General features: G+C 44.3%; 2 protein-coding genes across 3 annotated transcripts in view; one reads left to right on the top strand and one right to left on the bottom strand.

The window, feature by feature from the left end:
* C1H12orf43 (chromosome 1 C12orf43 homolog) overlaps positions 1–1725 on the bottom strand; it is a 30693-nt gene extending 28968 nt beyond the window's left edge. Inside the window, exon 1 of the mRNA XM_068238654.1 lies at positions 1257–1725. Within this exon, the coding sequence (XP_068094755.1) occupies positions 1257–1359 (103 nt within the window). The 5' untranslated portion in view covers positions 1360–1725. The remainder of the gene's footprint in view (positions 1–1256) is intronic.
* On the top strand, positions 1405–25199 carry RNF185 (ring finger protein 185). 2 transcript variants are annotated; one of them, XM_068238663.1, is made up of 8 exons: positions 1405–1507; positions 10475–10517; positions 10607–10818; positions 14541–14559; positions 16109–16221; positions 16336–16390; positions 21888–22005; positions 24269–25199. In XM_068238663.1, exons 3-8 carry the CDS (start codon positions 10649–10651, stop codon positions 24364–24366), a joined length of 573 nt encoding a protein of 190 aa, XP_068094764.1. In that variant the 5' UTR covers positions 1405–1507; positions 10475–10517; positions 10607–10648; the 3' UTR covers positions 24367–25199. The 2 variants fall into 2 exon arrangements, with proteins under 2 accessions (XP_068094764.1, XP_068094771.1); XM_068238670.1 differs by lacking the exon at positions 1405–1507 and adding an exon at positions 3688–3790.
* The last annotated feature ends 1299 nt before the right edge of the window (positions 25200–26498 follow it).

Raw genomic sequence — 26498 nt, 5'->3', positions numbered from 1 at the left:
GGATAGTGGGGGAATGAAATAATTCGGCTTCCAGCGATCGCTGGAGGCCAAAGTATTCTGTTCTTTAAGCAACTTCGGCTCCGTCTTCTGACGGAGCCGACGTTACTCACTGAGCACCGCTATAGACTGATTCCCATTACAGTCTATGGCGGTGCTGGCTGCTCCCAAATCTAGCAGCGCTGAAAAGCACTGCCCCGCACCAAAATCCGGTTTCGCTAAGGGGGGAGTGAAACCTAACGCCGGTCCTGGAGTCACAACATTCTACTGTCATTTAAGCCTTGTATACATATTAGACGGTTCCTTGCTAGTTGGGTCCACCTCTGTCAAGAACCTAGCTTGTGTATAGCGGCCCCCAACCTCTTTCAGCCGGAGCAGTGTTTTTCAGCGCTGCTAGATTTGGGCGCAGCCGGCGCCTTCATAGGCTACAATAGGAATCATTCCTATTGCAGTGCTCAGTGAGTAACGTCGGCTCCGTCAGAAGACGAAGCCGAGGTTGCTTAAAAAAACACAATTCGGCCTCCAGCAATCGCTGGAAGCCGAATTATTTCATTCCCCCAGTATCCATGGCGGCCTGGAGGGGGAATAGTAATTAAAACGGCCCGGACTTGTGCAGAACCAGGATCAGCCGTATAACAGCTGTATCCTGCGCCCAAGTCTACCGGCGCCAATTTCAAATGTACTCTCTCTCAGCCATCAATCAGTCCAATGAACTGGCTCGGCCAAGGGAATTATTCCCCCGCCCCCCTTTGATGTGTTGCTATCCCTATCAACCCCTGTACAGCCTTGGCCTTGCAATGTTGCCCAAGGGACCAAGTCCCAGACTGTCTTGGACAACAGTCCTCATATGTGTCCACAAGACTTTAGCCACTTGATTTCCACAAACAAGAATGCCACAAACCAGTACATAAAAAGTATACCTAGGTTATATCTAATCTGCTTTTCACAAGCAACTTGGTGCATGAGGATACTTTTGCATAGCTAAAAGGATTTGAGGCACATTTCAGTGTGCAATACATAAAGATGGTCAATGAGATGCAAATAATTGTTGATGCAGAAATATGCAAATTGTATATGCAAACTAATGCAGCATGAAATGGTCAAATCGAATTCGTACCTCGAATTCTGCCAAGATGGAAGTAGTGAGTTGAACCAGTATGTTAAAACCCACGTGCCCAGTGTCATTGCACATGCATCCCTGCTATACACAATTATACACACCTCCAAAGCTCACCATTCATACCCTGGTGTACTCTTACCCGGTGGCAGCCAAGCCGCCTCCTTCAGACGTTCCCTTTCCTCCTCAGAACTGCTGCTGTCAGATCCAATGTCCCTTCGCAAGTTTCTGCCGGGCGCGGCCATGTTGGCTGGCGGTCACGTGTCCTCCGCAGGTTCCCTTGGTGTGCGATGTAGTTTGGACTAGTGGAAGCTGAGCCGGTAGTGACGTGGAAGGGCTGGCTCTGTAGGTACCCCGGCTATGGAGGATAGTGGTGCTGAATCGGATTTGGAGGTGAGACACTGCCCGCTGCGTGTGCGGGGTGGGTTGGCAGATGTCAGTGGGTGTAGGGTAAGCCCGAGGGCAGCATTGGGGCTCCACTTTACGTGATGAGATTTGCGGAGGGTAGTGATATCCGGGGTCACGTCCACCGTTTACGGCGGCCGCTCCGGCTGGCTGCTGTCGCTGCGTGGAGCGGATTGTGAAACTGACTGGCGGAAATCGGGCCGCTAGCAAACTGTATCCTATAACTGTGGGGGTCACCAGGTAACAGCTGTTCTGCTGTAGTGGTCCCAGCTACAGACAAGTGACATTCCACCTATCTCAGTGTGATTAGTGTCATGTGCTGCTAATCTGATTAAGGTTACTTTATGTTTGCTGATTGTTATTCCTGGAATTGTGCCATTTGCCCAGCTTATTGTGGACTGTCTAGGGTAGAGATAAGTAATACAGGCCAGTGATGCAGCTTATTCTGTTGTAGACTCCTATAAAGGCCAATTTCAGGGAAAAGAATAATTATAGTTTTAGATACTATGGCCTTCAGATGGGATCTTAACTCGATTGAATCTGCCAGCGATCAAGGTGCTAGTCTAGTTTAGGGGACCCAGCAGGAAACCGTGATTGGGTGGATATTCACCCACTTGAACTTTTAGGTTTCAGATAGATAGGGCTCTATTCATAAAAAAGTTGTGGCGAAAAAACTCCTGGAGGGAAAATACCGCAGCGGTATATTAGACTTCTGGGTGGTCATTCAAAAAAATCTTGCCAGCTGCGATAGCAGAGCGGAGATCTCCCGCTGAAGGCTGGCGGTAAGCTGTCGGAACGCATGCGGAAACACTTCAGCCGGCAGAGTCCCTCCGTGCACTGCTCTCTCTGGGAGGTCTGTCCCATTCACTTGTATGTAATCCGCAAAATCAGAGGAAGCGGTATTTCCCGTCCACATACTGCTTCCTCTAAACTTTATGAATGGCCATTTTGTTACTTTTTTCTAGATAAATATAGAAAAACACTGGAAAGGGCGGAAATTTCTCGCTCTGCTGGGGGATTGTAGATTTTCATGCGGGAACAGCTTTTATGAATGCTCACTTTGATAAATGGACGGGAAAATCCGCTGTTTTGAGCGGAAAACTTGCGGTAAGGTTTTATGAATAGAGCCCATAGTAGTAAACTACACCCACACTATTTGGCCAATCACAACTTTGGGCTCTATTCATAAAACAAATGTGGAGAAAAAACTCGTGGAGGTAAAATACCGCAGCGGTATTTTAGACTTCTGCGTGGTCATTCATAAAAATCTTGCCAGCTGCTATACAAGTGAGGAGATCTCCCTCTGAAGGCTGGTGGTAAGCTGTCGGAAGGCATGCGGAAACACTGAAGCCGGCAGAGTCCCTCCGTGCGCTGCTCTCTCTGGGAGGTTTGTCCCATTCACTTATGTAATCCGAACTCTTCTCGCTACATCAGAGGAAGCGGTATTTCCCATCCACTTACCGCTTCCTCTAATATTTATGAATTGACATTTTGTAACTTTTTCTAGATAAATCTAGAAAAACACCGCACAAGGCAGAAATTTCTCGCTCTGCTGGGGGATTTTCATGCGGAAACAGCTTTTATAAATGCCCACTTTGCTAAATGGTCGGGAAGGTCCGCTGTTTTGAGCGGAAAACTTGCGGTAAAGTTTTATGAATAGAGCCCAATTGTGTTGTAGAGCAAAAGTCATCAATTAAGACTTGTCTGATATCTTGTACACAACTTCATCGCTAATTCTTGCATATGTCTTCCACCAAACACCTGTCAAAGTGCAAGCGTACCAATAGATAGTCAAACCCAGATTATAAGGTCTAAGCATTTCAGAGTTGCCAGCCAGGCAATGTTAATCCTCCCTTTTTGACCTTAGTGTCCTCCATACATATCCAATACAGTAAATACCAGGAATTGTTATATGCAATCAAGTAATAGAAACTTAAACAAACATATACAACAAGTGTCAGCGCCAAGGCAGAAGGTGACCGCAGCCGAGAAGGACAATGTCCAAAAGTCCACACAAGCAATGAATATATAAAGTCAGCGCAGGTCTATAGTAATACAGCTTTCGTCATTTTCTGGTATACAGGATCTTCGAACAAAAAGGTAAAGAAGCAAGGCTTACCAGATTCCAACAACCCACATTATAAGGTTGTAAACGAGTTTGATAGATGGTCTGCAGAACTTTCAAATGGTGTTGTTTCACCAGCGATGTTGCACACCACAAATTCCTCCGGAATATAGTAGATATCCTGAGGTTGCAGAGACTCGCCAAAGGTGAGTCCAGTAGGATAGTGACATGAAAGAGATGTACGGCACATCTAAGTGTAAACTGTCTTTATTACATAACAAGTAAAACAATTTAAAAACGAGGATAAAAGAAACTCACATACAGGGCCCATGCACTGGGAACCCCGAAAAAGTAGCGCACATAAAATGGTCAATAGAAGACCTCAAATAAAATGGTGCCACCTGTCGCCTTCCCGAACGGTTTCGCAATCTTGCATCATCAGGGAAGAAAAGGCTTTGCACTGGTTGCACTCCGATCCCGTAGCTGAATCCTCTTTAGGAGACGATCCTGGCGCTTGCTGGACTTTCTTGGACGCCGTGACGCCTTCTTAACAAGAATTGAACCTCTTTCCTTTAAGTTATTGATGATCCTATACATTGTGGATTTAGGTGCAATCTTAGTAGCCACAATATCCTTGCTTGTGAAACCATTTTAATGCAACGCAATGATGGCTGCACGCGTTTCTTTGCTGGTCACCATGGTTAACAATGGAAGATCAATGATTTCAAGCATCACCCTCCTTTTAAAGGGAACCAGAGGCCCCAGGAAAAAGATACTATACATACCTGGGGCTTCCTCCAGCCCCATACGCACGGATCGCTCCCACGCCGCCGTCCTTTGGTGCCTGGATCCGCCGATACCGGGTCCCGTCATGGCCGCCAGTCGGCCGGCAGACGCGGCCAATTGTCCGTATCACACGACGCTCCTATACAAGTACGCATTAGGCTGCCTACTGCGCAGCCGCATGCGTACGGGTATGGAGGGAGCCGCTGTGATGCGGACAATTGGCCGCGTCCGCCGGAAGTGACGGGACCCGGTACCGCCGATCCAGGAAGCGGAGGATGGCGGCGTGGGAGCGATCCAGGCTTATGGGGCTGGAAGAAGCCCCAGGTATGTATAAAAGCTTTTTTTTTTTTATTTTTTTGGTACGTTTCCTCTCTGGTCCCTTTAACATATCAAGTCTGCCATTCTAACCCAATTAGCCTGACATAATGATCTCCAGCCTTGTGTCCTGAGTTAACAAGACGATTACTGAAATGATCTCAGCAGGTCCTTTAATGACAGCAATGAAATGCAGTGGAAAGGTTTTTTTGAGATTCAGTTAATTTTCATGGCAAAGAAGGACTATGCAATTCATCTGAACACTCTTCATAACATTCTGCAGTATATGCAAATTGCTATTATAAAAACTTAAGCACCAACTTTTCTAATTTCCAATATTTTTGACAGTCTCAGTCTTTTGGCCAGGACTGTACATACCTTGGGCTTCCTCCAGTCCCATCTGCTCGGATCGCTCCCATGCCGCCGTCCTCCGCAGCTTCAGGAACCGGGTCCTGTCGCTTCACTTCAGTCAGTCTGCTCCAGTCTATGCAGGAGAAGTGCACTCTTTACGTATCTCTCCAGCAGCCGGTGAAGAGATACGTAGAGGGCGCACTACTCCTGCGTAGACTGGAGCCGACTGACGGAAGTGACAGGACCTGGTTCCCTAAGATGCGGGTAGCGGAGAACGGCGGCATGGGAGCGATCCGAGCGGATGGGGATGGAGGAAGCCACAGGTATGTATAAATCTTTTTACTGTTTACAGCTCTTTTAATCCCCTTTTTTTTTTTTTTTTAACATGTTTTATTTAGGAAATGTAACAACATAGATGTGCACAATTAAATATCATCTTCGTCATCAATATGCCGATAGGGAAAAAAGATAATCCCTTCCTCCTCCCATCACTATCTCCGTGACCAATAAGTGTAACGAAAAAGAATAAAAAAAAAACAGTTTCTAACAAATGCCCATTATACTTATCATCAATCCCAAACACTGCAAGAGCTTTTTTTTTTTTAAAATGCTAGTGATTAGAAAAGCTATTGCAATGCTATGGGTGTTTTTTTTTTTTTTTGTTTTTTATAAAATCGCATCCCTCAGATGGGTTAATACATATAGCATTTCATTAGCAAGAACTTTTAAGCTCTTGCAGTGTGAACCAGCCCTAAACTTGCCTAACTTTCCTTGGAGATATTTCTGCATATCATTCAGGTTACTGGAGTGGGGTCACTATACTTCTGCTATCATTCATAAAAGTGTGTTCGGTAAAGAAAATCAGTGCGGGAAAACGCCGCATTCGGTATTGTATACTTCTGTGTGCTCATTCATAAAAATGTTCACAGTTGCGATAGCAGTGCGGTGATTTCCCGAACTAGGCTGGCTCTAGGCTGTCGGTAGGCTGGTGTAACAGGAGAAGCTGCCTGAGTCCCTCCGTGCGCTGCTCTCACTGCTGCTGCTTGGGAGGTCCGTCTCCATTGCCTTAGCTGTAATCCGCATGCTTATCGCTACTTCCAAGGGAACGGTATTTCCCGTCCTCATACCGCTTGCTCTAATCTTTATGAATTGACATTTAGTAACATTTGTTAAGATAATCACCACACAAGGCGGTAATTTATCGTGTAATTCATCGCTCTGCTCGGGAACGTCAGCTTTTTGTGCGGAAACAGCCTTTATGAATAGACATTTTGCTACATGCTCAGTAAAATCAGCTGTTTTCAGCATTTCCGCATGCGGTAATGTTTTATGTATGATAGCCATTGTATCTCGTCAGATGTGATTGTGCAGGTAATACATTTTCCCCACATCTGGAAAAGCTTTTTTGTCAACCTATCTTTATGAAGCTGGGTTTCTAGTTCGTCTTCTTTGTCAAACATACAGTTGATGCCAAAATATGTTCCATTATGAAATTAGACAACACTCAATATTTCTCCATGAAAATTACTATTAACAAGAAGTGTTTGTTATGCATTGTGGGTAACCTCAGATGTTCACTTAAAGACAGATGCGAGGAGAAAACAACAAAAAAAATCTACCTACCCAGGGCTTATTCCAGCCCCTGGCAGCCGATATATCCCTTGCCGCAGCTCCACTTCCAGACGGTGGCTCAGGGTCCCCTTTATTGCAGATGCTGACTGGTATCTTCTGCTCCTGCTAGAGCGTGGCCACGCTCACGTGGTCTGGAGCATTCTTTGCAGGTTCAGTACTTCTGTGCCTGCGCAGAATGCTCCAGTCCAAGTGATCGTGAGGCGCAGAAGATGCCGACCTGGCGAGGTCGGCATCTGTAACGAGGGGAACCCCAGTCCACCGGCTGGAAGCCAAGCTGCGGCCAGGGGCTGGAGGATTAAGAGTATGTAGATTTTTTTTTTTCTATTTTGCTTGCCTTTCCTTTAAAAGCTAAATTCTCTCAAATACCTTCTGTTTTAAGTCGGGAAATCACAGCATTATTGTGGAAACCAATACACTATAAAAACAATATCCACCATGTTCAATTAGGATATTTTATTGTCTACAGACTTGAAACAACGAGCAAAAATGAGACATACAAAATTATTAGCCCGCTGGCCATTAATAGTCAATAGTGTACCCTTTCTGAGCCACAACTGACAACAATCTCCTAGAGTAGTTCTTTACTGGGTTGGCACAGGTCTCCTGAGGGATTTTGGCCTGTTCTTCCACTGCAAACTGTTCTAGCTGGTACGAAATGCATGAATTCTAAACATTGACATTCACTATGAGCATCTGCCACAGAACAGGATTGAAGTCTGAGATCTGTACGGGCTACTCCAGGATCTTGGTTTTGGTATCCTTGAGGAACTGTTGGACTAATTTAGATGTGTGCTTTGGGTCATTGTCTTGTTGGAAGACCCAGCTATGACCTAAGCCTAGACTATGAGCAGATTTCTACATGTTCTCACTCATAATGTCAACACCACCTTCTTTTTTCATGAAGCCATGCACCAAAACCAAGACTCCATGTGCCTGAGGCCCCACAGCATAATGCTTCCACCACCATGTTTAACTGTGGGAACTGTGCTCTTAGGGTTGAAGGCCTCTCCCTTTCTTTGCCAAACATAAGCAACATCCATGTGCACAAACAGTTCCAGTTTAGTATCATCAGACCAAAGCACAGACTTCCAAAACTCCTCTTTACCTTTCAAATGTTCCCGGGCAAACCTCAGTCAGACTGTGATGTGACGCTCTTTTAGTAAAGGCGTTCTTCTGGGATGATGGCCCTGAAGCCCAACACAATGTAGAGCCCTCACAACTGTGTTGCTTGAAACATCAACTCTAGAAGAGGCCACATCATCAACAATCAGCTTGGCAGATGTCCTGGTCTCCTTGATGAGTGGTTGGTTAATTGCTGTAGGTGTGTTTTGAAAGCAAACATTCAGGCTCTGTGCCCACTTCAGAGTGAAGAATGGAATTGTTTTCGTCCTTTCTCTGCTTATAGCTAAATGGAGTGAATGGCTCCTATGTTATACATAGGAGCTGTTCACACTTGTCACGCTGCAACGGATTTGTTGGATCCATTGCAGTAAGTGGACCACACTTCTGTGCAGTCTGCCATAAACCCGGGCAGGAGGATGCATTCCCCCATATATTCTATGGGGGAGCGCATCTGCCCCGGCTCTAGCCGGACCATCAAGCAGACACTACACGCTCCCACTGACTGCATGTGGGAACAGAGCTTCGCATGGGGCTAATATTTTTGACCACTCCATTTTTACATCTCACTCCATTTTTTTACATCCTTTCCTACAGTTCTAAGAAAAAAAGTTAAAGGTGGCCATACATCAGGAGACTTGGCAGCCGTTTGACCATCCAATTCGATTATTATAATCGAATTGGATAAAAATCTGTGCCACCAAGTGCATGCCCGACCGACAATGCGACCAATTAATTTTGGGACGAAAGTTGGTTGCAGTCTCGATTGCGCAAGATGTTGCTCGATCGGGTGTGCGACAGTAACAGCATGCAATTTCCTGACAATTGACAATCAAGACTAAACTCCTGGTGCTGTCCCCCCAATGTAACTGTGCCCTGTGTAAAGTGTATACGCTTGTCTCTCCGCTGCTCCGGGTGCATTCCTCTCTCCATACATGCACGCCTCTTGTGGTTTCCTAGTAAGTACGCATGACGTCACACCTGCACCATTACTAGGAAACCACGTGGGGCCTGCGTGTATGCAGGGACAGAATCTTGGAAGCCAGCGGGGGACAAGAGGAGGCTGCGGAGAGGTAATGTATACACTTTTTAGGGGGGGGGGACATTTACATTAGGGGACATCGTCAGGAGGCAAGGCAGACGCATGCGGCGTACAAGGCCAATTCCTTAAGAGATTTCATGCTGAAATCGATCGGGTATCGGCCTTTGGTGTATGGGCAGCTGACGGATCTCTCTCTCTCTTATCAGATTCCATAAAAGAGAGATTTGTCTCTTGGTCGAATCTGCCCATTCGTCGCTAGATGTATGGCTACCTTAAGAAACCCCTCAGTTTGCACAATAATTTACTCTATCAGCAAAAAAGATAACAGTAGTAGGTCTTTCATTTCCTAGATCAAACTGAAAAGCCACCTATTTAGCCTGGCATTTATGAGCACATTACTTTACCCATGTAGACATCACTATCTACTGATCTGAGACATGCTTCTGCACTTTGGGTCCTACAGGAGAAAAGCGCTTTACACATTTTTCGTTGTGGATTGTGATAAAATGCCTTCTTTTTTATCAATATTAAGTTGATTAAAAAGAAGTTAGAGGGCCTTACTTTTTAACCGCTTCCTGAGCACGGTTCTGTACCCTTTTTGGGACCTGTTATCCCTGCCAGGGTATAGAATTCAATTACAACGCCACATGCACTTGCCAATCGCGCCGCTCTGCTGTCGATATGACAGCAGAGCTCCTTGAGCTGGCCAGGAGCTGGTTTCATTGGCTCCTGACCCTGGGATCACTGTGATTGGCTCACAGTTATCCCAGGGTCAGGAGCCAATGAAATCGGCTCCTCACCAGCTCAGGAAGCTCTGCTGTAATACCGGCAGCAGAGCGAGTGAACTGCAGCAACAGGGCCAGACAGCAGAGCGAGTGAACTGTAGTGAAGGGGCCAGACAGTAGAGCGAGTGAACTGTATAGTGAAGGGGCCAGAGACTTTTGGTACTTAAGTGGTTAATAGATTTTTACTGGGTTTAATATTTTTAATCATATCTAATGTCTAATATACCAAAATATTGAGTGGTGAATGGTCAGCTTTACTAACTTTTGGAGTAATACTAACGGATACTGAGCAGACTTGAGCTTCACATACTAGTCTGGCATCCGCTTGCTTGCAGCATGAGCTCTGAGTATGTTTAGCAGCCTCTTCACAGGTAAACAGTGAGGTGAGCACTGTCATTTTTATGGTTGGACTGGTATTTCTAATTCTTGTGCCAAATTCATATATCCGTGTCCTTTCTGAATGGAAAAGAGTATGACATCTGGTAAGATGGGCCCTAGGGAAGCGGGATTAGTTAGGTAAACTGCATACACAGAGGAGAGTACACAGAGGGGAGGTCCAGACAGGTGAGAGGGATTATACTGGCAGCAGGGATTGCCTGTCTGTACTACTCTCTGCTGTATTCTCATGTTTCTCTTGTTTAATGACTTTGTGCTTCACCCATCCCCTTACTTCAGTTTCTCCTCTCCCGCTTCTCTAGGCAGATTTAAATTTGTCCCACTGTGTGCGTCATTCCCGGCTCCTTCTTCTCGTGTCATCAGTTCATTCTTTGGGGACATGATGTAACAGGGTGAAAAGCTACACACACTTATAGCTTAGTCTTCTCTTCCCTGACACTAAACAACTGTGGCTTTCTTTGCAGCAAGTACCCTGAGTGTGGAAAGTAGCAAAGAGACTGGATACTGGTAAGTGTTTATGGCTTTAGACTTTTTATCTTTTTATAACACATGTGGTATGTTGCAATATCTATAATATATTTTTCATTTTCTGGCAGGTGTGTTATTTTGGCATTGTATGCATCGTTCTGTGGGTTAGGATGGCAAGTGCAGGACCAACCACCTCTGCTTCTGCAGAGAATTCAGGCCCTGGAGGAGCCAGTGGAAGCAGCAGTGGAGAGGGCAGTAGTCAGGACAGTACATTTGAGTGTAACATCTGTCTGGATACAGCCAAAGATGCAGTGATCAGCTTGTGTGGCCATCTCTTCTGGTAAGTAGTGGAAAGGGAAAGACAATATCCTAGACCTAGTGTTATCTGCAAGACCTACAGGGGATGTGTCTGGTGCATGAATATTAATAAAAGCATTCAGCTGGATCCACCAGTATTGGATTTATGCATTTATATCAGGCTGTGAAGTTAATTATGATTGGCCAATCACTAACCACTTTTACCACCTCCATGTAGTATGAGGGTCAAGAGATATTGAATACTATGAACAGATTATGTAGGTAAACCCTTATACTACATAGAGGTGGTAAAATTGGTCAGTGATTGGCCAATCATAATTAAACGTATGTATCGGGCATAAGAGTCCTTTAGACGCCTTGGGCAATATGCAATTTACCTTTTCTCCTGAGTTTCCTCCTAGGTGATAGTTTTTCATATTCAATTTAACACAACCTTTTAGCACTTTGCAATGGAAAAAGTACCAAACAGTAGGTGAAAAAGTACTGTCAAAATTATTCTCAGTATGTGTTTGCTTGCTGGTGGTTTAAAAGGAATTTTATTTACAAGTTGAGAAAATATCACCTAGGAGAAAATTCAGGTGAAAAACTGAATTGCATATGGACCCTTATCTGTTAATTAATGCACTTTCTTTGCTGCTCATAAGTGGAACCCTGGCTGTAGTAGTCATGAGAAAAAAACAATTCACCTAGCATGGAAATTTCCATTAGCACAAGGAGAGCAGAGAAAAGTGAGCCAATAAATGCCAAAAGCTGCCGTTCAGTTAGCTGGATGCTGATTGATTAACCAGAAGCTAGAGGTTTGATTGCTTCAATTTAATTCCCTTCTCTGGCTAATATGCTTGGGATTAGAATTTTTTTTTTTCAGGTCACCAGGAAGGTTTTCATCAATATGAAGCACTCTATATAATGATGGTGGTGAAGTCTCTGTCACTAGTGTCTTTTTTCAGGCCATGATATAAATAATACCCCTGTATATATGTGATAAAGTTGCATTTTTGATCATAATTATGTGATGTAAAATGTCAGTTGTAGCAAGGCAGGGCATTCCTGCCTCATCATTCTGTATAGACAGTCTGATTGGTGGAAGCCCTCTGTTACACCAGCTGTGGGAGCGATTGGTTTGTGCAGACTAGATATGGTCAATTAAATGCTGATAATGCTAAAATTAGCCACTAGCGGTCCAATTTTTAGCTGATCCGATAAATGCAATCGTCGGATACAATTGATCGGGTCCACTTACTGGAAGGAAACACGTACCCAATGTGATTACTGCAATGGACCTGAAAAATGGATCGATTCCATTGATGGGATAGGAATGTGTATGTGTTCCCTTACCAGTATGAAAAGACCCTTATGCTACGTACACACATGCGACAACGATCGTTCGTTAAGAACGACGAACGAACTTTTAATTGATGAAAGAACGACCTAAGTAAAGGTAGTTTTAAAATGTGTGTAACGATCTGATCGTTAGAACGAACGTTACATCACAGAAAGCAACTATTGCGCCTGCGCATAAAAATGAGAAGTTCCATGGAGAAATAGTGAAATGCGCATGTCAAGCCTAGTACGAACGATCGTTTCCAACGATGTACTACTTTTGCAAACGATCGTCGTTGGTAAAAATCCGCCGAGACAGAACTTTCTTTTGTAGCGATTTGGCTCGTTCGTCGTTTGCCTTAATAGTCGGTGGTTCGTTTTTTGTAACGATCGTCGTTGGTAAAGATCGGGGAACGATCGTTACAAACGACTATAGTCGCATGTGTGTATGCACCTTTAGGCCTGGAACCCACCAGCAGTACGTTTCTTAGCATTTTCTAAGCGCTTGTGATTTGAAAAGCTCTTGCTAATGCAATGCTATGTTTATGTGATCCCACTTATGTGATTTTTTTTTTTTAAATCCTTCATAGCATTATTTTGCAAGATCTTTTAAAATCCCCAGCGCTTAGATAAGCGCTGCTAGTGGGTGCCAGGCCTAATTCAGCATGGTAGTGGACCAATCAAATGTAACAGCTGCCACTTTTAATAGCCTGTTTCCAAACTGCATAAAAATTGCATCAACTTGAATTGGACCAAAATATGTACTACTCTTTGGTACAATTTTTGGTACATTCATTTTTCAAGGATTTGGCCCCTCTTGTGATTTTTAATTTAAACTAAGTGTTATTGAGGCATCTAACAGCTCTACAAATGGTATCTATTTACATGATTCAGGAAATCAGGAGTAATTTTATTGGAGTAATTTTATTTCCTGCCATAAAGAAATATAAATGGTTTTGGTTAGTGTTACATCTGAAACATAAGAGCTCTTCTCAGTAAATAGAAGCAATGCTGGCTGCATAAAACAAGCATATACTGGGTGATTATGGAAGCTGTTATGCCACCACTATTCTAATAAATCTGTCATACTTCTCTGTCTTTAATGCATGTAGAATTTCCGACCCAAAACAATTGGCGGTTTCAAAAGCGCTATGCCAATGTAAGGTGTTGAGTCCACTAGAACAATTGCAATTAGGGCTAATTGCAATAGCAGTACATGAAGCATTTGAGCTCCAAAACAGTATCTACCGTAAATTGCTGGAAAACACATCTCAAATCACTGACTTAATGCTTACACAAAGCGCCAGCGCTTTGCGATTTGTAGTGGGTTCTTGGCCTACTGGTGCTTTTTCACTAAGCACATTGTTGCATTACAATGCATTGCGGTACTGCATTCTGCGGTCTGATCCTCTTTTTGCCTGAAGCTCTACCTATTCACCTGGCCACACGTCAGTCACAATGCATCCTCTACATTTGTTAGCAGTCAAAATTGTTCTCAGACTCTGTGTTGTCCCAAGCCTAGTTGTGCTTTAAAACATCAAAATGAAGTTCCGCACACTCATGCAAATCCTCATGCGAATCCATTTACAAAAATCATGCAGCTATCAATGCTGTCCCTACAGCTAAAAGCATCTCCCCATTAAATCTACAAGTGTTTAAATGTCCTAGCTCAAGGTGAGGAGCCTGGATTTAGTGCTTTTAGTTGTGCTTTAAACCATGCACAGTGAACCAGTAAGGCTACTCTCTCACACTAGGGTGTTGTCAGACAAAATGATGGCATTGCTAACGTGATGCAATTATATTGTAATGGTATATTAGCGTCAATGCATTAGCGGTGCGACAGGATCTGTTGGCATAACAGCGCATTCTGTGCTATACCACATAATGAGCACGTTAACAGTTGCAGTGACTCATCCTTTCAATGTACTGTATGCTTGACTGTATATTTCGTACTGCAGGCATAAAGTGTGATGTGTTGCGATCCTGCTTTTACAAGAAATGCAAAACTTCAGTGTGAAAGTAGCCTAGCTATGAGACACTGGGGGAAGCTGGTAGAGATTTTGGAGTGCTGGGTCTGGGTCATAAGACTGGAGCACTGTACAGTTGCGACTTACTGTGAAGAGCCGTAGAACATTTTAGAAAAGAATGGGGAGCCCAAGAAAGCTTCACTACATAAATGTGAGCACTGGAATTTTGCCAGACTATATATGTTGCATGTGGCAATGACCTTTTTGGCCACATCTACATTTCAACCTCCCAGCTATGGCTACTACCCTGCTAAAATACATTTTTAGGGAGAATACTGGAAGTGGTTTTAACTTTCTATTTAATATCTCAGAATCTGTCAAAATTTAGATCAGATAAGTAAAACTGTGCATAAATTGACATTACAGTTCCTATTTTTTTCTCTTCTTCTCTCTTTAGCTGGCCATGTTTGCATCAGGTAAGTTATCTACCCATAAAGACTATGTGACTTTATAAGTGTATGTTTTCTGTGTGTGTATATGTGTGTAATTTTCCAACAAGCCCAGTTAGTCTTTCAATGCATAATGTCTATAACATTATGCAGTGACGCCTCGCCACTAGAGGGTGTCAGACATGAGGTGACAGGCAAGCAGGGGAATTCTGAAGGCGAGGAGCGGTGAGTGAAAGCTCCTGCCATGCACCTACGCTCTGCATATGTAGTCTGTGTGCGCCGGAGGGGCGGGGGACACTGTGTCGATTACATATTTTACTGCTCTGCTGGAGGGGGGTTCGGAGACACGGGGGAGGGGGGGGGGGGGGGCGGGCATATGTCGCACATCAGGTGGGGACATCTCACACATCCCCTCACTGCTCACTGGGATTCTGCTGGCACAGTTCTGCCAGCATGAGGTGGAGGTTATTTGGGGGTCACTACCTCACTGGGCATATGGCGAGGGTTGTTGGGATTTTTTTTTTTTTGGTCCCAAAAACTCAGCTTCTATTCCAATATATACAGTAACACTATCTGGAGCTTAAGTGGCTCTGTTGTTTACAGAAACCAATCCTCTTTCTTATTGTAGACATGTTAAATGCAAAATCTAATTGCTGTCAACAACTAGGATTTGTATCAGTATCATAAATTAACCCTGTAGAATATTGTAATGTACATATCTGTATGGCCCAGTTTTCTTAATCGATGGGTAGTCATTGAGATGCTAATCATTTTGGCTTGTGTGCACAGGGCTGTGGGGTTGGTACAAAAATCATCCAACTCCTCAGTTTATGAAACCACCGACTCCAACTCCTACTCCAAGTACCCAAAATAACTCAGACTCCTTAGTCTAATACTTACCAGGGCTGTGAATTTGGTACAAAAATCATCTGACTCCCAACTCCTCAATGTATGAAACTACAGACTCCAACTCCAGGTACCCAAAATGGCTCCGACTCCACAGCCCTGTGTGTGCATATTTAACGTTTTCCTTTAGTGAAAAAAGTGCCCCAAATAAGTACTTGCCTAGGTAGAGGGAAGCCTTTGGATAATCCAGGCTTCACTTGTCCCCCTCACCATTGACAAGGTGACTTGCACATTGTACTTGAACCAACGGCCGCTAGCTTTGGGGGTCTTAACGCTGGAATGGCCTGGTGGAGAAGGATGGGGGAAGCCTCTGGAGGATCCAGAGGCTTCTCTATACCGAGGGAGCGCACAGCAATATTACCGTTACTGGCACAGGTGAAACATCGGCTGGAAACCCATTAGTGTTACGTGCGTTACAAAGCAAACGCGTGCGTTACCGTGGTAATGTACATTGCACTGATGTGTTAACAGTCAGAGCTCCCTGCACACAGCGCCCTTTTTATGCAGCTTGAAATTGAACCAATCAAAATCAGCAGGAAGTTAATATGATTTGCCCAGTTGCAAGCTGCATGCAAACCTATATATGTTTAGCATCTCAGTGACCATCTCTAGTGATTAGTATTGGAATTGTTTTCAGTGTACAAGAACATCTTGTGCTTTTTCTCCATAGTGGTTGGAAACTCGGCCTAATCGGCAGGTGTGTCCTGTGTGTAAAGCTGGAATCAGCCGTGATAAAGTAATACCTTTGTATGGAAGAGGAAGTACGGGGCAGGAAGACCCTCGGTAAGGAGCCCTGTCATTGTATACACAGTAGAGAGGATCTGATTCGTGCATATTTATTATAGGGCTATTCTACTGTCACTGCTCTGACCTGATACAATAATTTTTCCCCTTTAGTGAAAAAACTCCTCCACGACCCCAAGGGCAAAGACCAGAGCCAGAGAACAGAGGGGTGAGTTCTGGCTAATAGTATAATGGCCATACATTGTGTCACATGATGAAACGATTGCTTCTAATCTGTAATTCTGTGCAGTCTCAGGAGGTTTCCTAGTTAACACATAACGAGCTTCCCACGAGAAAAACTAATTAACAATAACAAGCTGACACAGGCCACACAGCGCTTCCTTACTTACGGTTTTTGTTTCTAAATCTGTGATTGGCCACTTCCTGCTATTGTATAGATTTGATCTACTTACAGTAAAAAAACAAACCCTGATATGCTGTAAGTTGTAATGTGTTCTAGCTTTATTTCAGATTAGATTTGCGTAGTCAGGAAAAGTTATCTTATTTTATCACAGGGCATAATAGGCAATCAGATGGATGACCAGTGGCCTGGACCAGAAACACAGTTATTATCTGGTTGCTGTGAGCAACTCATACATACTTCTGTCATTACTCCAATTCCATCTATGACAGGCTGCTTCCAGAAACAGATGGTAGATTAGGATTTCCCTCTTGCAGCTGGCTGGCTGCCTATTAGAAGTTTAGAACAAATTCAGGGACCTTGGACCTACTGTGCAATTATTAAACATTAGTTTTCCCACTATTGATGAGAAATATTGAAAATGTCTTTTAATGGAGAGAGGAACGATTCCAGACTTAGAATGAAGGTGAGCCTTTTTTCCTGGTGACAAACTGAAGGTAATGCTTTTGCTTCTAAAATGGCAAGAAAATATATATGTTTCAGAAGCACAAGCTTCATGTAATAAGTTGCGTCGCATCGGAGGCTGATATAGAAAAGTGTGAATATCAGTGGAAATTTGAAGTAAGGCCCTGTTCACAGTGGTCAGTTGTGTTGCAGAAAAATTCTGCATGTCAGCTCACTGCCCATACTATTCTATGGGTCTGTTCACAGTAACTGATCATGTTATTCTAACTCGCTGCATGCAGGCTTTGCATTAAAGTCTATGGCTAGTCTCCATTGCAGTTCAGTCATTATAACGTGTGAGTTATGCAACTGACCACTGTAAATCCAGCCTTAGAGTTTGAAAGACTTGTACAGTGGATATACAGTATACTGAGGGGCCTATTTATAAAGCAACACTAGGTCACATTTTTATAACTTATTACCCTGATTGACCAGTAAGAGGGAGATAAATTATTCTGCTCCCTCATTGACAGAGACTGCTGCAGATGGCATCCAGGGGCTTATCGGGTTTCAGCCTCCTGAGTGAGTGTTGTTTGTGAACCCTGCTGATTGCAAGCTCCCCCATGGCCCAAAAGACTTGAATAGCATCTGCCGCTTTTTAGGTGGGGAGGCTATTTTTGGAGAGAGATACGATGTGACAAAAACAAGGTGCCTTAACCTATTTTTACAAATAGTATGTCAGGTTTCTTTCTGCGTTAAACATGCAAATGTACTGTATAGTTTGCATTTATAACGCTTCATCATAAACAGTCCCCTGAGAGATTGTAGTAGCTGTCACTGTTGGCCTCATTTGAAAAAATGCTATTGGCCTGACTGTTTTTACACACTGTTCCTACTGCTCCCTCTACAACTGCATGCAGACATCTAGTTGCTTATTGCAAGATTGGCAAATGGAACTTAATTCCAGGTTTGCTTGTGTTGTTTCTCGAAACTGCGTAATGCCACACAGAACCTTTCAGGGGAGATTATACCTCTGCCACATTTCTATTGCCGTCTTTGCCCACATTAGAGAATGTCACCCCTCCTTTTGTTGTTTTCATGTGTATTACACTGAACAGGAAGTAAAGAGAAATCCACACAGGAAAGAAAATGACAGTATAGAATGAAGAAGGGTTAGGGACTTTCAGGTTGTAATTATGGTTTGTGCCCCTGTTGGAAGAAATTTTTTTGTCTTTTTTTAGCTTTACGTGGACCGTTCTCAGAGCACTAGACCCTGAAGTCTATAAAACGCTCTCATCTAAAATTCCCATTCATGACAAAGTGGCCATGTATATACAAGTTTTGAGGCAAGTAAACACAGCAGCAGATATCTGGTGGACATATACTGATGCAAAAAAAAAAAAGACAAAACTTGTGCAAATGTGCACTAATGAGTCGTAACATCAGACGTCCAATTCACCATATAAGTCTCAAAACAAAACACTGATTTGAGCCGTTTATCGGTTAATATAAAGTTTCATTCCACAAGCTGTAATGATTTACATATTATTCACCATTTCTAGTGGGCAGTAGCTGGGATCTTGATTATGCAACTCGTACTTTTAAAAGTGATATTTTTGACATTAACTAGCCGAGAAGCTCATACACACGTAACATCTAGAGCTGCAAATAAATGTTGCACAGATGTAAGAAGACATTTCTTCGGTGGGTCGTTAATAAAAATAATAATTATAGCAGTTTTAAAGAGAGTCTGAAGCGAACATTTTTTGCTAGATTTACCTTTTTAATTAGCTTCAGTACTTTCACTAGCGGTAAACCGCCGCATTCCCCCCGAAAAACGAGGTCTGCATACCCCCCAATTCCCGGGGGGGAATCTGGCCGGTGCTTGATGGAAGGGGCAGAGCTCTCTGCTGTAGCTCTGCCTCTTCTGATGTCAATCGCGGCGGATCGCCACCTCTCCCCGCCCCTCTCACGCTTCCTTCACAGAGAGGGGCGGGGAGAGGCGGCCATCCGTGCGGCGATTGACAGCAGGAGAGGCAGAGCTACAGCTCATAGCTCTGCCTCTCAGGGCAGCACAATCCACGACCAAGTTGGTCATGGATGTGTGCCCGGTGGTTTGGGGGGTCTGCAGCCCTCGTTTTTCGGCGGGGATGCGGCGGTTTACAGCTGATGAAACTTCTGAGGCTAGATTCACAGTGGGACATTGCGTTTTGATGCAACGTTAAAGTCGCACCGCAAACTTACAACGCAACGCGCCCAAAAGGTCGCAACGCAGCGTTACCGTCGCATACAGCAGATACAGTAAAAAATACAGGCAATGAAAAGTATGTTTCCAAGTCATTACTGAGCATGTGCAAACAGTCCAACGCAGCTAATAACGTGTATAACGCACAGCATGCAGTACTTTTACTTAACGTGCAGCGTTAGACACCAACGCAACGTGTGCACTGTGAATGGCGCATTGATTTTTCTTTGCAGTGAGTTATTCTGCGTTAATTGCTGTTTTAACGTGCAACTTTAACGTCCCACTGTGAACTTAGCCTGAAGCTAATTAAAAGGTAAATCTAGCAAAAAATGTTTTGCTTCAGAGTCTCTTTAAATAAGGAAGCAAATGTAAGTCTTGAGTAACCAGCACAGTGAAATATAGCAAAGCATGTTTCCATTCTTGCATCATCCCTACCCATGTGTAGCAATGAATATTTCATGCCTTGCATAAGCCTAATTATGATAAGGTCACTTTAACTACCCACACGTAGCAAAGCACTTAAAGGAAATCTGAAGTGAAAATAAACGTATGATATAATGAATTGTATGTGTAGTACAGCTAAGAAATAGAACATTAGTAGCGCAGATATGAGTCTCCTATTGTTTCCAGTACAGGAAGAGTTAAGAAACTTCACTTGTTATCTATGCAAAAGAGCTTCTCTGAGCTCTCCGACTAATTTAGTTAGCGAGCAATGCTATTTTCTGAAGTACTTATCTCAACTTGTCTTTCACGGTTTCTTGTTTGTTAAAGGAATACTTAAGCCAAAAACAAAAAATGATATTTACTCACCCGGGGCATCCCTCAGCCCCCTGAAGCTGGATGGTGCCCTTGCAGCCCCGCTCCGATCGTCCTGTCCCCGCCGGCAGCTACTTCCGGGTTCGGCGACAGCTGCCGACAGGCTGGGAACGCGGCTGATTCTCCGCGTTCCCAGCCACTATATTACCCTCTATGCTGCTATAGCGTATATACATACGCTATAGCAGCATAGAGGGTGATATAGCGGCTGGGAACGCGGAGAATCAGCCGCGTTCCCAGCCTGTCGGCGGCTGTCGCCGAACCCGGAAGTAGCTGCCGGCGGGGACAGGGCGATCGGAGTGGGGCTGCGAGGGCAACATCCAGCTTCAAGGGGCTGAGGGATGCCCCAGGTGAGTAAATATCATTTTTTTGTTTTTGGCTTAAAGGAAAGGTTCAGGGAGGGTGGGTAAAAAATCAAAATCAATTTCCACTTACCTGGGGCTTCCTCCAGCCCGTGGCAGGCAGGAGGTGCCCTCGCCGCCGCTCCGCAGGCTCCCGGTGGTCTCCGGTGGCGCGCCCGACCTGGCCAGGCCGGCTGCCAGGTCGGGCTCTTCTGCGCTCCAAGGCCCGGAACTTCTGCGTCCCACGCCGGCGCTCTGACGTCATCGGACGTCCTCCGGGCTCTACTGCGCAGGCGCAGAACTACTGCGCATGCGCAGTAGAGCCCGGAGGAAGTCCGATGACGTCAGAGCGCCGGCGTGGGACGCAGAAGTTCCGGGCCTTGGAGCGCAGAAGAGCCCGACCTGGCAGCCGGCCTGGCCAGGTCAGGCGCGCCACCGGAGACCACCGGGAGCCTGCGGAGCGGCGGCGAGGGCACCTCCTGCCTGCCACGGGCTGGAGGAAGCCCCAGGTAAGTGGAAATTGATTTTGATTTTTTACCCACCCTCCCTGAACCTTCCCTTTAAGTATTCCTTTAAAGAAAACCTGAACTGAAAATTAAAGTCAAAATAAGCATACACAAGTCATACTTACCTTCCATGTAGTCTACTCCTCAATCTCTTTCTCCTCTACTGCATCCTGTTTGTCCACTGTGATCAAGGGAATTTTCCGTCCTCCATTTTGAAAATGGCCATTACCCATAACAGCTTTCTGGTCAGCACACAGTTAAACTGTAACATCGCCCACTTGAGCCATAGGGAAACATGGACATTACCTGGTACATCAGTTTTCCCCTCAGCTATAACTGACAGCAACTGATATTTTACTGACAGCAACTGATATATTTCAGATCTGACAAAATATTGTCAGAACTGGAAGGGATTATTGTCAGAAGAAAATGGTGAGCTTCTGAGAGGAACTGATGGCAAGGTAACTATGCAATGTTCATTTGAAGTTACCTCGTGTGTTTATTTTAAATATTTTTACTCAGTACAGGTTCTCTTTAAAGGTTTTTCTGCCAGGAAATTCAAAGGGTCATAAGCACTGCTTTGTTTCATAATTAAACCGTGTGTATTTTTACATATATAGTTTACATAGAATGTAATTTGTAAACTGCAAATATTAGAGAATGATGCAGTTATAGAAAAACAGCTATATAACCGAGAATAAACATGATACTCTTTTCTTTGCTACTAATGTTCTATTAATTATCAGTACTACACACACAATTCATTAAATTATAAGGGTTTTTTCCGCTTCAGTGTCACTTTAATGCTTTAACAGTTTTTCTTATGTTTTTCACGTGAAACACTATTATGTATTGTCTTTTGTACAGCGCCATGGAAGAAGCTGGTGCCATATAAATTATGCATAATAATAATAATGCCCTAATGCTTAACTTGTCCAATATAATCTTTGCAGGGATTCCAAGGCTTTGGATTTGGTGATGGCGGATTCCAGATGTCTTTTGGGATTGGAGCATTTCCCTTTGGAATGTTCGCCACAGCATTCAACATCAATGATGGTCGTCCTCCACCAGGTATTTATTTTAAAGCGAAGGTTCAGGGAAATGTTTAAAAAAATAAAAATACTAATCCACTTACCTAGGGCTTCCTCCAGCCCGTGGCAGGCAGGACGTGCCCTCGACGCCGCTCCGGAGGCTCCCGGTCTTCTCCGGTGGCTCACCCGACCTGGCCAGGCCGGCTTCCAGGTCGGGCTATTGTGTGCTCCAACGTGCGTCTCACGCACGTCATCGGACGTCCTCCAGGCTGTACGGCGCAGGAGTTCTGATCCTGCGCAGTACAGTCCGTAGGACGTCCGATGACATCAGCGCGGCCGCGTGAGACGCACGTTGGAGCGCAAGGAGGAGTCTGACCAGGAAGCCGGCCTGCCAGGACGGGTGAGCCACCGGAGAAGACCGGGAGCCTCCGGAGCGGCGTCGAGGGCACGTCCTGCCTGCCACGGGCTGGAGGAAGCCCCAGGTAAGTGGATTAGTATTTTTTATTTTTTTAAACACCTCCCTGAACCTTCACTTTTAAGCTTTAAAATACATTTAGGGACTCTCAAACTATAACCATAAACAAACATTCTATTGATGGTCAGTCCTAGTGTTTTAACTAGTTTTTGTGATGTTAGCATTGATTTTGTGCAGCTACTTGTCTGTGGATAAAAGAAGGGTAAATACAAGAAAGAAGGAAGTTTGGCTAGGACAGTTAAACAGGAATAGCTTTTACCTGACCACCATTGCTGCAATTTGCCACAGTTCTATTTCTATCTGCTGCATTTTTCCTGTGTTATGCTCCATCTACACGGAGCGAGCGATCCGGCGGCTCGACTCTTCCGCATCCCCTCCGCGCGTGCGTCGGATTCGATACCCGCCGGCGCCGCTTGTCTTCCGCTCGATTCCCCGCTATTGTCCGCTCGCGGGGAATCGGCCGCAGCGAGATCGGACCTGTCGGATCTTATCAATCACCGGCACGTGTAGACCCAGCTTTAGTCTACAGAAAATCACATTGTAAATGCGGCGCTTTGCAATTTTCTTGTAATCTCCCCATGAAACTTCCACTCACTTGTCAGAGAATTGTAATCATAGCTGTTAAATGGGGCAAGTATCTGACAATTGTTTTGGGGTCATAAAGTGAACCCGTTTATCAAGGCATATCACACAGGTCATTGTGTGATATGCCTTGGATATTTTGACAGCATGTGAAGTTTGCCAACCGTCCTTGGCAGCAGCACCCTGAACGTATGGAAGAGGTGTGCCTACACTGAGGCCCCCTGCACACTACATGCATTTGCGATTTTTAGTCGGTACTGCATGCTGCGTTTTTTCAGTGTTTTTCTTCTTGTGCTGATAACATTCAAGGAAAATCGGAATTGCAAATCGTATTTGCAGTGTGCAGGGGGCCTAATGCTGATTTAGTGTTAAATAGCAGCAACTCGCACCGCAGTTTCCATCACACTCGCCCCATGAAATAGGGATATTCTGTCCAGCACTTAGTATCCTTACGCTGTTCATACAGTACATACTGACCTTGATTACTATTCTTCTTCAATACAGTAGAATCCTTTTATAGTAAACATCAAGGGATTTTTCCAAATTGTTTACTATATCACAAGTTTACTATATCAGGAGTGGTCCTACATTGTATATTTATACAGGGGCATGGCTGGGACCTGGGGACTGAGTTTACCAGAAATGTAATATATTAGAGTTTACTTTACTACTGTATAATAAATAGGCAAGATTTCATCAAACACAACTAAAAAAAAAAAAAAATCACACGTTCATGTAGAGTGTAAAATCTTACAAATTGTATGCAACATTTTTGCTGTTGTAAAAATAAATAAATGAGTAGGAAATGTATGTACAAATAATGTACTGGGCTAGGTTGGGCCTTCAGCATGGCTGTGACAAAACTAGACCACTATATAGTCCAGATCCTGCTGTCTTTATTTGTCGAAGGGTTTTCAGTGTTCTCTCTTTGTATTGACAGTATAGTGACATTTACAATTCACCTACAGGTTTTATAAGAATATTATACCAAGAATTATTAAAGCCCAGTTCCCCCTCCCACCAAAAAGTTTGCCAGTTTTTGAGTTGCACAAGAAACAAGCATGCAGTCAGTGGATCGTAATAGAGACCGAGAATTCATATGACTGCGAGCCAAATAGTATTTCTATAAATAGAATAAAGATGGCAGCCTCCATAGTTTCTCTCTCTCTCTCTCTCTCTCTCTCGGTTTTGTTTAACTTGGCGTTTCCTGTTCTTGTCTCACTTGTACCACTTATGTGTTTTGCAGCAGTTCCTGGCACACCTCAGTATGTGGATGAGCAGTTCCTCTCACGGCTTTTTCTTTTTGTTGCCTTGGTCATTATGTTTTGGCTACTGATCGCTTGAAAGTCTTCCATCAGCCAGTGATTGGCATTAAGGATTAGCGCACTTCATGGAATATATCCTAGTTCCTGAGAGATCTTATCCTGGACCTTACCCTCTATCACAATCTGACCACTGATGTGCTACTTTATAGCCACAGCCCTGAAACCTTAACGAGGAAAGGGCTGGTGGCTATTTGAAATGAGAAAGGAAGGCGCACAATAAGTATTAACCACAATGGAGGAGCAGTACCAGTGCGAGGCACGCCTGAAAGCATACATCTATACTGGCCATGAGAAACATCATTATTAGAGGATCTAATAGGAGCTGCGTGAAGTTAGTGGAGACGCGAACAATGCAGTCAGAAGAATAACCATTAAAAGCACTTGAACCTTAGGAAGTGCATAATCCTGCTGAGTGATCAGAATGCACCACAGAAAATAAAGAAATCTGACAGACCTAGAAGAGGAGAAAACTAACTGGCATAGGAGTTCTGAGCACAAAAGAACTGTGCCCCATTTTAAAGGAAATGCTGTCATAATGAAGGGTAAAGTCTGGGTGCAGAATATTCCATATATTTATACGGTTTTGATGGTAGAGAAGGATTAAAAACACAGAAAAATGCTCAGGATTCCAGGAATGCCACGACAGTGAGAAGATATGTATAGATACAGCTGGCTCTTCATTTGGGGCGCACAGAGAATTATTTTTCGACAACCTGTATACAGGACTGAAGACGCCATGCTGACTACATGTATATAGTTTGTGCTTTGAGGTTGGGGTGAAATGGGTGGGTGTGGATTCCTCAGTATCATAACATTTTAAAACTTTACTGATTAAATATTAATTTTAAAATATTTTGAGATCAGGTTTGTTTATTTTTTAGTAAATGTGACACTTTTTACAAAAGGATGACAACTGAAGATTCCATACAAAGAGAGAAGCACAGCAGACAGATGCCCTAACAACTACTGCAAATTATTATGTGCTTACATAGCCACTACATTTTCTGCAGCATTTACATAAAGCTATGGGCCCATATGCAAGTCACTTTTAAGTTTTCTCCTGGAAATAGAGTAATGGTAATTTTCTAGCCACCACCCACCACCACAGAGAATTCTTCTCCTACCCACCCTGTTTGCCGGAAGTCATTCATTTGCACGCAGAGTGTTATCCCCCCATAGCAACTGAGTGGTCGCTGGCCTTCAGGCTAGTGATGCATCTGTACACAACTTAGCCTGAAACTCTCATTTAGTCCTGATCTCTGCAGGCAACACTCTTTGGGTGTGTTCTAGGACTTAGCCCTTAACCTGTGTCCATAAACTGCAGCATGTTATGAATTGCAGCTGACGTGCAACTCTGTTACCCTCTACAGACTTTTTTGTTTCTTTTATCACTTAAAGGAAATATCAGGCAATGTAAGAAATATGGGATCTACTTGGGGTTTACTCCTGCCCCTGGAAGGCTATGTGTGCCTCGCCGCAGCTCCGCTCCAGGCCAGTTTCCTGGGGTCCCTTCCCTTGCAGCCACCGGGGTCGGCAACATCGGCTGCCTCTGTGCATGTATGGATGCGTGGCCGCTCGCGATCATTCACGTGGCCAGGAGCTTTGTTCACAGCTGCTGTACGCCTGCACAGAACGCTTCCAGCTACGTAAGCACACTCGTGAGCGGCGTAGCCTCGTGGTGTTTTTCACCTGCGACGGAAGGTACCCCGGGAGACCGGCCTGGAACAGAGCTGCGGCGAGGCACACATAGCCTTCTAGGGGCAGGAGGAAGCCCCAGGTAAGTAGATCTAATTTTTCTTACATTGCCTGATGTTTCCTTTAAAGGACAACTGTAACGAGAGGGATATGGAGGCTGCCATATTTATTTCCTAATATTATTAGCCATACACCCTGAACAAGCATGCAGCAGATCAGGTGTTTCTGACATTATTGTCAGATCTGACTGGATTAGCTCCATGCTTGTTTCTGGTGTGATTCAGATACCACGGCAGCCAAATAGATCAGCAGGGCTGTCAGGCAACTGGTAATGTTTAAAATGAAATAAATATGGCAGCCTCCATATACATCTCATTTCAGTTGTGCGGCGGCAAAGTGGTAGCTGGAGGACCAGCGACGCACATCTGCGTCGCCAGGTGCCTCCCTAATTAATCA

Source organism: Hyperolius riggenbachi, chromosome 1 (genome assembly GCF_040937935.1).
Source record: "Hyperolius riggenbachi isolate aHypRig1 chromosome 1, aHypRig1.pri, whole genome shotgun sequence".
NCBI lineage: Eukaryota > Metazoa > Chordata > Amphibia > Anura > Hyperoliidae > Hyperolius > Hyperolius riggenbachi.
The sequence above is the reverse complement of the archived record's forward strand: the minus strand, read 5'-3'. Positions and strand labels throughout refer to the sequence as shown.